Source organism: Ranitomeya variabilis, chromosome 6 (assembly GCF_051348905.1).
Source record: "Ranitomeya variabilis isolate aRanVar5 chromosome 6, aRanVar5.hap1, whole genome shotgun sequence".
In the NCBI taxonomy this organism is placed as follows: domain Eukaryota; kingdom Metazoa; phylum Chordata; class Amphibia; order Anura; family Dendrobatidae; genus Ranitomeya; species Ranitomeya variabilis.
The window spans coordinates 99,954,441-99,967,925 of NC_135237.1; the positions used below are offsets into that span (position 1 = coordinate 99,954,441).

The 13,485-nt window shown below is 49.1% G+C and overlaps 1 protein-coding gene across 1 annotated transcript in view; it reads right to left on the reverse strand.

Moving 5' to 3' along the window:
- Window positions 1-1,383, reverse strand: part of ANKRD28 (ankyrin repeat domain 28) — a 187,335-nt gene extending 185,952 nt beyond the window's left edge. The window contains exon 1 of the mRNA XM_077268856.1: window positions 1,129-1,383. Coding sequence (XP_077124971.1) covers window positions 1,129-1,155 — 27 coding nt within the window. The 5' untranslated portion in view covers window positions 1,156-1,383. The remainder of the gene's footprint in view (window positions 1-1,128) is intronic.
- Window positions 1,384-13,485: the final 12,102 nt, after the last annotated feature.

Consider the following 13,485-nt stretch of genomic DNA (forward strand, 5'->3'; position numbering starts at 1 on the left):
AAGCAGTGACGTCACGTCAGCGTGTTCCTGGATATACAGCCTCAGTCTCGGCTAATTCTGTCCTCTCACTTTGGCCTAAAATAAATGTGAGATTGTTTCACTTGTCATATGAGGCGGCACCAAGCCTGTCAATGGATACACTATATATAATCACCGATACCCCCACTGTCAGCAGGTAGAGGCCTAAACGCAGCAGGACACCCCATTATAGTGGTTCCCAAGCATAAAAAAACGATATAAATAGTCAAAAGGTGCCAGGGTCCTCTGGTAGACGGTTAACTTCTGGGAGATTCACGCTTCCTTGACGCCAACAGTGAAGGAGGCTGGCGGATTGCCCATTAAATCGCTAAACCGGTCCCTTTCCTTATCTGTGCAGAGAAGGAGGATGGCCTAAACTATGGGCATCAGCCAGCCCCCTTCACACACACTGCTTTAGGCACAGACTTGTGTTGAGCACAGGACCCAAAACCAAGCAGCAGGGAGCCAGGATGGAGAGGCTATTGGCCGATAAGGCAGGAAACCCCCCTATAAATCTTTGGATTAGGTCCAATAATAACACTGAGGTCCTGGGTTCTAATCCCACCAAATCTGCAAGGAGCTTGTATGTTCCCCCTGTGTTTGTGTGGGATTCCTACTGAAGAGGGGCCTGGATTGTAGGGACAGCAATGATGGCGCCATATAGTACAGTATAATAAACCCTGGCGACATGCACCTTGATGGAGGAGTGATTATGGCGCAATGTTTACTATCCGCCATGTCTGTGTAATGACAGGACTTCTTATGCTGTCACATGTCAGTCGATGCCATGCCCTGTGCATGAAGGCCTGATGGGCAGGGGGCACCTGAGCCCTCACATTATGGGATGCAGCAGTCCTACACCATCACTGGTAACACTGGGAATAACGAGAACTTTTCTTATGGATGATGATGATGACAAGGAGCCGCACTCCTTACTGGTGGCACTGGGCACACACCTGTGGGACCAGCACAGCCCATAGGCTGCACCACAACACCCAGCAGAGCCCGGGGACAGGTCACATGGCAGGGAGCCTGCATGCCCTTGGCACCTGCCCACCTCCCGTGCAGGCGCAGCTCCGCACACAGCGCCGGGGCCCGGCCGCCTCTCACCTGCTCCCGCAGCTTCAGGAACACCATGGTGCGCAGCGCGGTGCTGGGTGTCAGGCGTCCTTCTCCTCCTCCCCCCGCATACAGCTCCTCCAGCCTTGGGGGAGGTGACGGTGTCCGGCCTGTACCCTCGGGTCACACTCCACACCGGGCGGGCGGCGGAGGCTGGAAGGAGCGGGCGTACACTCCTCCTCCTGCTCGGTGTGCCGTCTCCTTCCTTGAAATTCAGCCACACAGCGCAGCGCCCCGGACACCTCCTTCCACAGTGTAACCGCCAAACATCATGTGAGCGCTGCGCTGATTGGCTGCGGCTAGGGGGCGGGGCCAAAGGCAGTCACACGTCATTGCGACAAGACATATTCAGAGGAAGCTGTTGGGTGAGCTGATCCCCGCGAGGGGGCGCCCGCTGTGTCGCGTCTACTTGTACGGACAGTCTGGCGCTGGCCATGGTCTCTTTCGTATGTTGTTCGCATTGTGGTAGGGAAAGAAATGAAAACAATTAACGGTCCTTACACGTAACAGTTAGGCGACAGTGGGCGGAGCGTGAGGGGCAACGATAAATAACGCGTTAGTGGGCGGGGCTGTGCAGTGAGTGCCCTCGCACAGGTAACGTGTCTGTCAGTGTCGTGGAGGCGCAGGTATTGCCGGGTCCGTAATGATGACAGATGCTGGCGCCTGGCGTCCCACAGGAACCCCCCCCCCCCCCCTCCCATACACCGTACTGGGCGATGTCGCTTCATGGTCTACCCCCCACCTGTGCTCTTATGGTCTCTCCTGTGCTCTGGGGTGCAGGTGCCGAGGGCTCCACCACTGGTAAATAGGGGACATGGGGCAGCGGTGACCTGGACCCACACTGGTTACTGGTAGAGCGAGCACGAGTGATGGCGACACGTGTCTGTGCTCACACCTGGGCGCTGCAGGATACTGTGGAGTTATGGGGAGTTCCCAGCTTTTCATTTTATAGCTTTATTTCCTTTTTTTTATTGTTTGTTGCTCACAGACTTGGGCTACGTTCACATTTGCGTTGTTGTGTGTTGCGTCGGCGACGCAACGCATGCAAAACGCATTGTTTTGTGACGCATGCGCCTTTTTTTTAATTGATTTTGGAAGCACAAAAAATGCAACTTGCTGCGTTCTGTGCGCCCTGACGCGTGCGCTGCAGTGACGCATGCGTCACAAAACGCAAGTGCAACGCATGTCCATGCGCCCCCATGTTAAATATAGGGGCGCATGACGCATGCGTCGCCGCAGCGGCGCCCGACGCTGCGTCGAACAACGCTAATGTGAACATAGCCTAAGTACCGTGTGTGTATAATAAATATATTTATGATATTGTGAAAATGTGCGGATGTTATTGCATATGGGCTCATTTACTGTTGCAGATTTTATTAAATGATTTTTTTTCTCGTATTGAATTTTCGTTTTTCTTTATTTTTTTTGTTCCATGCCGTTATTTTCGTATAACTCCAATGCTAAACAAATTAATCTTAAAAGGGGCATCACAGAAAAAACTCAAAGAATATATTAAACGCAAGGTCCTGGAAATCAACAAGAACAATACAAATAACCTTGACCCCTATTGATATTCAAGTTAAAACATAACCATACCTCCCAACTTTCGCGGAAGGGAAAGAGGGACAAAATCAGCGGCGTGCTATGCGCGCTGCGGCAAATTTTAGGCCACACCTCTGACCACACCCATTTCATAACTAGTCACGCCCCAACCACACCCATTTAGCACTTCTGATCACAATGTTTCGTAAACAATAATTATAAACAAAAAAATATGGCCACACATGACGCTCCATACTGTATAATGGCCACACATGATGCTCCATACTGTATAATGGCCACACATGATGCTCCATACTGTATAATGGCCCCAAATGATGCTGCGTACAGTGTACTGGCCCCACGTGATGCTCCATACAGTATAATGGGCCAACATGATGCTGCATACTGTATAATGGCCACACATGATGCTCCATACTGTATAATGGCCCCAAATGATGCTGCGTACAGTGTACTGGCCCCACGTGATGCTCCATACAGTATAATGGGCCAACAGGGTGCTGCATACTGCATAATGGCCACACATGATGCCCCATACTGTATAATGGCCACATGATGCTCCATACTGTATAATGGTCACATGATGCTCCATACTGTATAATGGCCATTGGCCACATTATGCTTCGTACTGTATAATGGCCACACATGATGCTGCGTACTGTATAATGGCCACACATGATGCTGCATACTGCATAATGGCCACACATGATGCCCCATACTGTATAATGGCCACATGATGCTCCATACTGTATAATGGTCACATGATGCTCCATACTGTATAATGGCCATTGGCCACATTATGCTTCGTACTGTATAATGGCCACACATGATGCTGCGTACTGTATAATGGCCACACATGATGCTCCATACTGTATAATGGACACACATGATGCTCCTTACTGTATAATGGCTCCACATGATGCTCCATACTGTATAATGGCCACACAGTGCCCCATACTGTATAATGGCCACACATAATGCTCCATACTGTATAATAGCCACATTATGCTCCATACTGTATAATGGCCCCACATGATGCTGAGTACAGTATACTTGCCCCACGTGATGGTCCATACAGTATAATGGCCCCACATGATGCTTTGTACAGTATAATGGCCCCACACGATGCTGGGTACAGTATAATGGCCCCTCACGATGCTCCATATAGTATAATGGCCCCACACAATGCTGGGTGCAGTATAATGGCCACACATGGTTACCCCACCCCCATCATTGCCTTCTCCATCACTACACACACACACACCTTTCACCGCGCTCCCTCGCAGCAGCCGGCAGCTTCCACTCCCACGGCGCTGAATGGTGTCATCCAGCTGCGCCGCTGACTGCTCACGTCGCTGCAGCTGTGATACGCCACCGATAAAGACCTCCGTGTCTCCTGTGCCAGTCAGTGTCAGAGCGAGGAACAATATCTGCTCCGATCCGACACAGCCAGCGTCCGCTCCGTACACCTCGTACACATGCGACTCCGCTCCATACACCTCGTACACACACGACTCCGCTCCATACACCTTGCACATGCGGCTCCGCTCCGTACACCTCGTACACACACGGCTCCGCTCCATACACCTCATACACACACGGCTCCTCCCCATACACCTCGTACACACGGCTCCGCTCCATACACTTCGTACACACACGGCTCCACTCCGTACACCTCATACACACACGGCTCCTCCCCATACACCTCGTACACACACGGCTCCACTCCATACACTTCGTACACACACGGCTCCGCTCCATACACCTTATACACAGACGGCTCCGCTCCGTACACCTCATACACAGCTCCTCTCCATACATCTCATACACACATGGCTCCACTCCGTACACCTCGTACACACATGGCTCCGCTCCATACACCTCGTACACACGACTGCACTCCATACACCTTGCACATGCGGCTCCGCTCTGTACTCCTCGTACACACACAGCTCCGCTCCGTACACCTCATACACACACGGCTCCACTCCGTACACCTCATACACACACGGTTCCACTCCGTACAACTCATACACACACGGCTCCACTCCGTACACCTCGCATACACACGGCTCCACTCCGTACACCTCGTACACACACGGCTCCGCTCCATACACATTGCACACGCTGCTCCGCTCCGTATACCTTGCACACACACGGCTCTGCTCCGTACACCTCATACACATACGGCTCCTCTCCATACATCTCGTACACACACGGCACCACTCTGTACACCTCGCACACACACGGCTCCGCTCCATACACCTCACACACACGGCTCCACTCCGTACACCACGTACACACACAGCTCCACTCCATACACATTGCAGATGCTGCTCCGTATACCTTGCACACACACAGCTCCACTCCGTACATTTCGTACACACACGGCTCCGCTCCATACACCTTATACACACACGGCTCCGCTCCGTACACCTCATACACACACGGCTCCTCTCCATACATCTCGTACACAACCACGGCTCCACTCCATACACTTCGTACACACACGGCTCCGCTCCATACACCTCGTACACACACGGCTCCGCTCCATACACATTACACGTGGCTCTGCTCTGTACACCTCGTACACACGTGGCTTCGCTCCGTACACTGTAAACACCTCCTGACATCACACAGTACGCTTACCTTCCTGTTATGATCCGGTGACCGAGGAGCAGCATGAGAGACTCTCAGGAGTAGTGGTATCTGTACTGACCGCAAACCCTAAACTGACACCGCAACTAGAAGTAGCCGTGGGGTGTGCCTGACCCGTCCTAGACACCTCGACACAGCCAGAGGACTAAATACCCCTATAGGTGGAAATGGGAATTCTATCTTGCCTCAGAGCAGAGCCCCAAAGGATAGACAGCCCCCCACAAATATTGACTGTGAGTATAAGAGGAAAGACACACGCAGGCAGAAAACAGAATTTAGCAAAAGAGGCACTTCTAGCTAAATAGAAAAGGATAGGACAGAATTCTAAGCGGTCAGTATTAAAATCCTAAAAATATCCACAGCAGAAAATACAAATATACTACATCTAACTAAAGACATAGCAAGTATATCTGCAACTCCTGAGAATCCAGCATGACTGAAAAATCCAAACAAAGTCTAAGCTGGACAAAAACACAAATGAATTGCACTGAATTACAAGCACACTGCATGTGTGCACAGAGACAAAAAAACAGACACTTATCTTAGATGAATTGGCAGCAGAGCATGAGGAACCAGAGAGAGAAGCAATCCCTCCAAAAACAATGGACAACTGGCACTGACTAATGAATCCAGCAGTCCTAAATACCCCAGTCAGGCCTGCAATCAGCACAAACACCTGACCAGGATTGCCAGCCAGGAGCAACTGCAATACCACCAACAACCACCGGAGGGAACCCAAGAACAGAATTCACAACAGTACCCCCCCCTTGAGGAGGGGGCACCGAACCCTCACCAGAGCCCCCAGGCCGATCAGGACAAGCCAGATGAAAGGCACGGACCAAATCAGCAGCATGGACATCAGAGGCAAAAACCCAAGAATTATTCTCTTGGCCATAACCCTTCCATTTGACAAGGTACTGAAGCCTCCGCCTCGAAAGGCGAGAATCCAAAATCTTCTCAACCACATACTCCAACTCATCAACCAACACAGGAGCAGGAGGATCAACAGAGGGAACAACGGGCACCATATATTTCCACAATAAAGATCTATGGAAAACATTATGGATGGCAAAAGAGGCCGGAAGGGCCAAACGAAAAGACACCGGATTGATGATCTCAGAAATCCTATAAGGACCAATAAACCGAGGCTTAAACTTAGGGGAAGAAACCTTCATAGGAACATGACGGGAAGACAACCAGACCAAATCCCCAACCCGAAGCCTGGAACCAACACACCGACGACGGTTAGCAAAACGCTGAGCCTCCTCCTGAGACAACACCAAATTGTCCACCACATGAGCCCAAATCTGCTGCAACCTGTCAACCACAGAATCCACACCAGGACAATCAGAAGGCTCAACCTGCCCCGAAGAAAAACGAGGATGAAAACCAAAATTACAAAAGAAGGGCGAAACCAAGGTAGCAGAACTAGCCCGATTATTAAGGGCAAACTCGGCCAATGGCAAGAAAGCCACCCAATCATCCTGATCAGCAGACACAAAGCATCTCAAATAAGTTTCCAAAGTCTGATTAGTTCGCTCGGTTTGGCCATTTGTCTGCGGATGAAATGCGGAAGAAAAAGACAAATCAATGCCCAGCTTAGTACAAAAGGCCCGCCAAAACCTAGAAACAAACTGGGAACCTCTGTCAGACACAATATTCTCCGGAATACCATGCAAACGAACCACATGCTGGAAAAACAACGGAACCAAATCAGAAGAGGAAGGCAATTTAGGCAAAGGCACCAAATGAACCATCTTAGAGAACCGGTCACAAACCACCCAGATAACCGACTTCCTCTGGGAAACCGGAAGATCTAAAATAAAATAGATAGAAATATGCGTCCAGGGCCTCTCAGGGACCGGCAAAGGCAAAAGCAACCCACTAGCACGGGAACAACAAGGCTTGGCCTGCGCACAAGTCTCACAGGACTGCACAAAAGAACGCACATCACGCGACAAAGAAGGCCACCAAAAGGACCTACCAACCAAATCCCTGGTACCAAAAATACCAGGATGGCCAGCCAACACAGAACAATGGACCTCAGAAATCACTCTAGTCCATCTGTCAGGAACAAACAGTTTGCCCACTGGACAGCGGTCAGGTTTGTCAGCCTGAAATTCCTGCAGAACCCGTCGCAAATCAGGAGAAATAACAGAAAGGACCACCCCTTCCTTCAGAATGCCGACCGGTTCCAGTACCTCAGGAGAATCAGGTAAAAAAACTCCTAGAGAGGGCATCAGCCTTAATATTTTTAGAACCCGGAAGATACGAGACCACAAAATCAAAATGGGAGAAAAAAAAGGACCATCGAGCCTGTCTAGGATTCAGCCGTTTGGCAGACTCGAGGTAAATCAGATTTTTATGATCGGTCAAGACCACAATACGGTGCTTGGCTCCCTCAAGCCAATGTCGCCATTCCTCAAACACCCACTTCATAGCCAACAACTCCCGATTGCCGACATCATAATTGCGTTCAGTAGGCGAAAACTTACGGGAAAAGAAGGCACACGGTTTCATCAAGGAACCAACAGGATCCCTCTGGGACAAAACGGCCCCTGCGCCAATCTCAGAAGCGTCAACCTCAACCTGAAACGGAAGAGAAACATCCGGCTGACGCAACACCGGGGCAGAAGTAAATCGGCGTTTAAGCTCCTGAAAGGCAAAGACAGCCACAGAGGACCAATTCGTCACATCAGCGCCTTTCTTCGTCAAATCGGTCAGGGGTTTAACCACACTGGAGAAGTTAGCAATGAAACGGTGATAAAAATTAGCAAAGCCCAAAAATTTCTGAAGGCTCTTCACGGGTGTGGGCTGAATCCAATCATGAATGGCCTGAACCTTAACCGGATCCATCTCTATAGATGAGGGAGAAAAAATGAAGCCCAAAAAAGAAACCTTCTGCGCTCCAAAGAGACACTTAGACCCCTTCACAAACAAAGCATTATCACGAAGGATCTGAAATACCATCCTGACCTGCTTCACATGAGACTCCCAATCATCGGAAAAAATCAAGATGTCATCCAAATATACAATCATGAATTTATCAAGGTAATTCCGGAAGATATGCATGAAGGACTGAAAAACAGATGGAGCATTAGAGAGTTCGAATGGCATCACAAGGTATTCAAAATGGCCTTCGGGCATATTAAACGCAGTTTTCCATTCATCACCTTGCTTAATACGAACAAGATTATATGCCCCCCGAAGGTCAATCTTAGTAAACCAACTAGCCCCATTAATCCTGGCAAACAAATCAGAAAGCAAGAGTAAAGGGTATTGAAACTTGACCGTGATCTTATTCAAGAGGCGATAATCAATACAGGGTCTCAGGGAGCCATCCTTCTTAGCAACGAAAAAAAATCCCGCTCCCAACGGTGAAGAAGATGGCCGAATATGCCCTTTCTCCAAAGACTCCTTAACATAACTCCGCATGGCGGTATGTTCAGGCACAGACAGGTTGAAAAGTCGGCCCTTGGGAAACTTACAGCCTGGAATCAAGTCAATAGCACAATCACAGTCCCTATGCGGTGGAAGGGAACTGGACTTGGGCTCATCAAATACATCCTGAAAATCAGACAAAAACTCTGGAACCTCAGAAGAGGTGGAAGAGGAGATTGACATCAAAGGAACGTCATTATGAACCCCCTGACAACCCCAACTAGTCACAGACATAGACTTCCAATCCAACACAGAATTATGTATCTGCAACCATGGAAAGCCCAGCACAATAGCATCATGCAAATTATGCAACACCAGAAAACGACAATCTTCCTGATGGGCTGGCACCATACACATGGTCACCTGTGTCCAAAACTGGGGTTTATTTTTAGCCAAAAGAGTAGCATCAATGCCCCTTAAAGGAATAGGATTCTGTAAAGACTGCAAGGGGAAACCACAACGCCTGGCAAATTTAAAGTCCATTAAGTTCAAAGCGGCGCCTGAATCCACAAACGCCATGACAGAAAATGACGACAATGAGCAGATCAAGGTCACAGATAACAGAAATTTAGGTTGTACAGTACTGATGGTAACTGAACTAGCGATTCTCTTTGTACGCTTAGGGCAGACTGAAATGACATGAGAGGCATCGCCACAATAAAAACACAACCTATTCTGACGTCTGAATGCCTGTTGTTCCGTTCTAGACAGAATCCTATCACACTGCATAGGCTCAGGCATCTGCTCTGAGGACAACGCCACAGCGCGCACAGCTCTGCGCTCCCGCAAGCGCCGATCAATCTGAATGGCCAGAGACATAGAATCACTCAGACCAATAGGCGTGGGAAACCCCACCATAACATCTTTAACAGATTCAGAAAGACCCTTTCTGAAAATTGCAGCCAAAGCTTCATCATTCCATTTAGTCAGCACAGTCCATTTTCTAAATTTCTGACAATACAATTCTGCCGCTTCTTGACCCTGAGACAGGGCCAACAAGGTCTTTTCCGCTTGATCCACGGAATTTGGTTCATCATATAATAATCCTAGAGCCTGAAAAAAGGCATCTACATTAAGCAAGGCCGGATTTCCAGATTCCAGTGAAAATGCCCAATCCTGAGGGTCGCCACGCAACAGGGAGATGACAATTTTAACCTGCTGAATGGGATCACCAGAGGAACGAGGTTTCAGAGCAAAAAATAGTTTACAGTTGTTTTTAAAACTCAAAAATTTGGACCTGTCCCCAAAAAACAAATCAGGAGTAGGAATCCTAGGCTCTAAAAGCGGAGTCTGAACAATATAATCCGAAATACCCTGCACCCTAGCAGCAAGCTGGTCCACACGAGAAACTAATCCCTGAACATCCATGCTATCACAAGTCTCCTCAGTCACCCAGAGGAAAAGAGGGAAGGAAAGAAAAAACAGGCTACAGAAAAAAAAATGGCTCAGCACCTTTCTTCCCTTCTTCTGAGATGCATTTAACTCATTGTTGGCCAGTTGTACTGTTATGATCCGGTGACCGAAGAGCAGCATGAGAGACTTTCTCAGGAGTAGTGGTATCTGTACTGACCGCAAACCCTAAACTGACACCGCAACTAGAAGTAGCCGTGGGGTGTGCCTGACCCGTCTTAAACACCTCGACACAGCCGGAGGACTAAATACCCCTATAGGTGGAAATGGTAATTCTATCTTGCCTCAGAGCAGAGCCCCAAAGGATAGACAGCCCCCCACAAATATTGACTGTGAGTATAAGAGGAAAGACACACGCAGGCAGAAAACAGAATTTAGCAAAAGAGGCACTTCTAGCTAAATAGAAAAGGATAGGACAGAATTCTAAGCGGTCAGTATTAAAATCCTAAAAAATATCCACAGCAGAAAATACAAATATACTACATCTAACTAAAGACATAGCAAGTACCGTATATACTCGAGTATAAGCCGAGATTTTCAGCCCAAATTTTTGGGCTGAAAGTGCCCCCTCGGCTTATACTCGAGTCATGATCGGTGGTGGGGTCGGCGGGTGAGCACCGTCATATACTTACCTGCTTCCGGGGCTCCTGTCGCCCCCCCTGCACGTCCCACTGTCTCCGAGTGCCGCAGCCTCTTCCCCTGAGCGGTCACGTGGGACCGCTCATTAGAGAAATGAATAGGCTGCTCCACCTCCCATAGGGGCGGAGCCGCCTATTCATTTCTCTAATGAAGCGGTGCCGGTGACCGCTGACAGAGAAAGAGGCTGCGGCACCGAAGACAGACAGGGGGAAGGAGCGGGACGCCGGGAGCAGGTAAGTATCGCATATTCACCTCTCCTCGTTCCACACGCCGGGCGTCGGCGCCATCTTCCCGGCGTCTCTCTGCACTGACTGCAGGCAGAGGGCGCGATGACGCAATAGTGTGCGCGCCGCCCTCTGCCTGATCAGTCAGTGCAGAGAGACGCCGGGAAGATGGCGCCGAGGAGCTGCAAGCAAGACAGGTGAGTATGTGTTTTTGTTTTTTTTATTGCAGCGGCAGCAACAGCACATATTTATGTGGAGCACCTATGGGGCAATGGTGCAGAGCACTATATGGCAGAGCTATGGGGCAACAGTGCAGAACACTATATGGCACAGCTATAGGGCAATGGTGCAGAGCACTATATGGCACAGCTATGGGGCAATGGTGCAGAGCACTATATGGCACAGCTATGGGGCAATGGTGCAGAGCACTATATGGCAGAGCTATGGGGCAATGGTGCAGAGCACTATATGGCACAGCTATGGGGCAATGGTGCAGAGCACTATATGGCAGAGCTATGGGGCAATGGTGCAGAGCACTATATGGCAGAGCTATGGGGCAACGGTGCAGAGCACTATATGGCACAGCTATGGGGCAATGGTGCAGAGCACTATATGGCACAGCTATGGGGCAACGGTGCAGAGCACTATATGGCACAGCTATGGGGCAACGGTGCAGAGCACTATATGGCAGAGCTATGGGGCAACGGTGCAGAGCACTATATGGCACAGCTATAGGGCAATGGTGCAGAGCACTATATGGCACAGCTATGGGGCAATGGTGCAGAGCACTATATGGCACAGCTATGGGGCAACGGTGCAGAGCACTATATGGCACAGCTATGGGGCAATGGTGCAGAGCACTATATGGCACAGCTATGGGGCAATGGTGCAGAGCACTATATGGCACAGCTATGGGGCAATGGTGCAGAGCACTATATGGCACAGCTATGGGGCAATGGTGCAGAGCACTATATGGCAGAGCTATGGGGCAATGGTGCAGAGCATTATATGGCAGAGCTATGGGGCAACGGTGCAGAGCACTATATGGCACAGCTATGGGGCAACGGTGCAGAGCACTATATGGCACAGCTATGGGGCAACGGTGCAGAGCACTATATGGCACAGCTATGGGGCAACGGTGCAGAGCACTATATATATGGCACAGCTATGGGGCAACGGTGCAGAGCACTATATGGCAGAGCTATGGGGCAACGGTGCAGAGCACTATATGGCACAGCTATGGGGCAATGGTGCAGAGCATATATATATATGGCACAGCTATCTATGGGGCAACGGTGCAGAGCATTGTATATATGGCACAGCTTTATGTGGAGTATCTATGGGGCAACGGTGCAGAGCATTGTATATATGGCACAGCTTTATGTGGAGTATCTATGGGGCCATAATGAACGGTGCAGAGCATTATATATGGCACAGCTTTATGTGGAGCATCTATGGGGCCATAATGAATGGTATGGAGTATCTATTTCTAATTTTGAAATTCACCGGTACCTGCTGCATTTTCCACCCTAGGCTTATACTCGAGTCAATAAGTTTTCCCAGTTTTTTGTGGCAAAATTAGGGGGGTCGGCTTATACTCGGGTCGGCTTATACTCGAGTATATACGGTATATCTGCAACTCCTGAGAATCCAGCATGACTGAAAAATCCAAACAAAGTCTAAGCTGGACAAAAACACAAATGAATTGCACTGAATTACAAGCACACTGCATGTGTGCACAGAGACAATAAAACCAGACACTTATCTTAGATGAATTGGCAGCAGAGCATGAGGAACCAGAGAGAGAAGCAATCCCTCCAAGAACAATGGACAACTGGCACTGACTAATGAATCCAGCAGTCCTAAATACCCCAGTCAGGCCTGCAATCAGCACAAACACCTGACCAGGATTGCCAGCTAACAATTATACAACACAGAAAAATAGATAAACAGGAGATAGAGCGTACCACAGCCGATAATGTTTGATAATTGCCAAAATTTAGACTGTGGCAAGGTGAGAGACACAGACAAAAAGGTGCTGAAGTGCTCATGTGTACATAAATGACCTCACTATGCTGCATACGTAAAGTGCATCAAATATGTATATAACCATAGACAGTACTGATAACTACCTGCAGCAAGTTCAGCATCCCACCTCACCCCAACGTGCGTTTCGCAACCAGCTTCTTCCGGGGGAAGCATCCACATATCATGGCCTCCTGATGATCCGTGAAGGTGAAACGTGTTGAGGCGTGTTTGGACATCTGATGATGATGAGTATCTTTCCTCACTGCTGTTATGACTTATCTATAAGCATTGTTATTAGCAGACAATTGTGTCTGAGCTTGAAATGATATCTCTATTTCTTTTGTGTAGGCTATGGCTATTAATGTAAAAATTATCAGTGTCTATATCA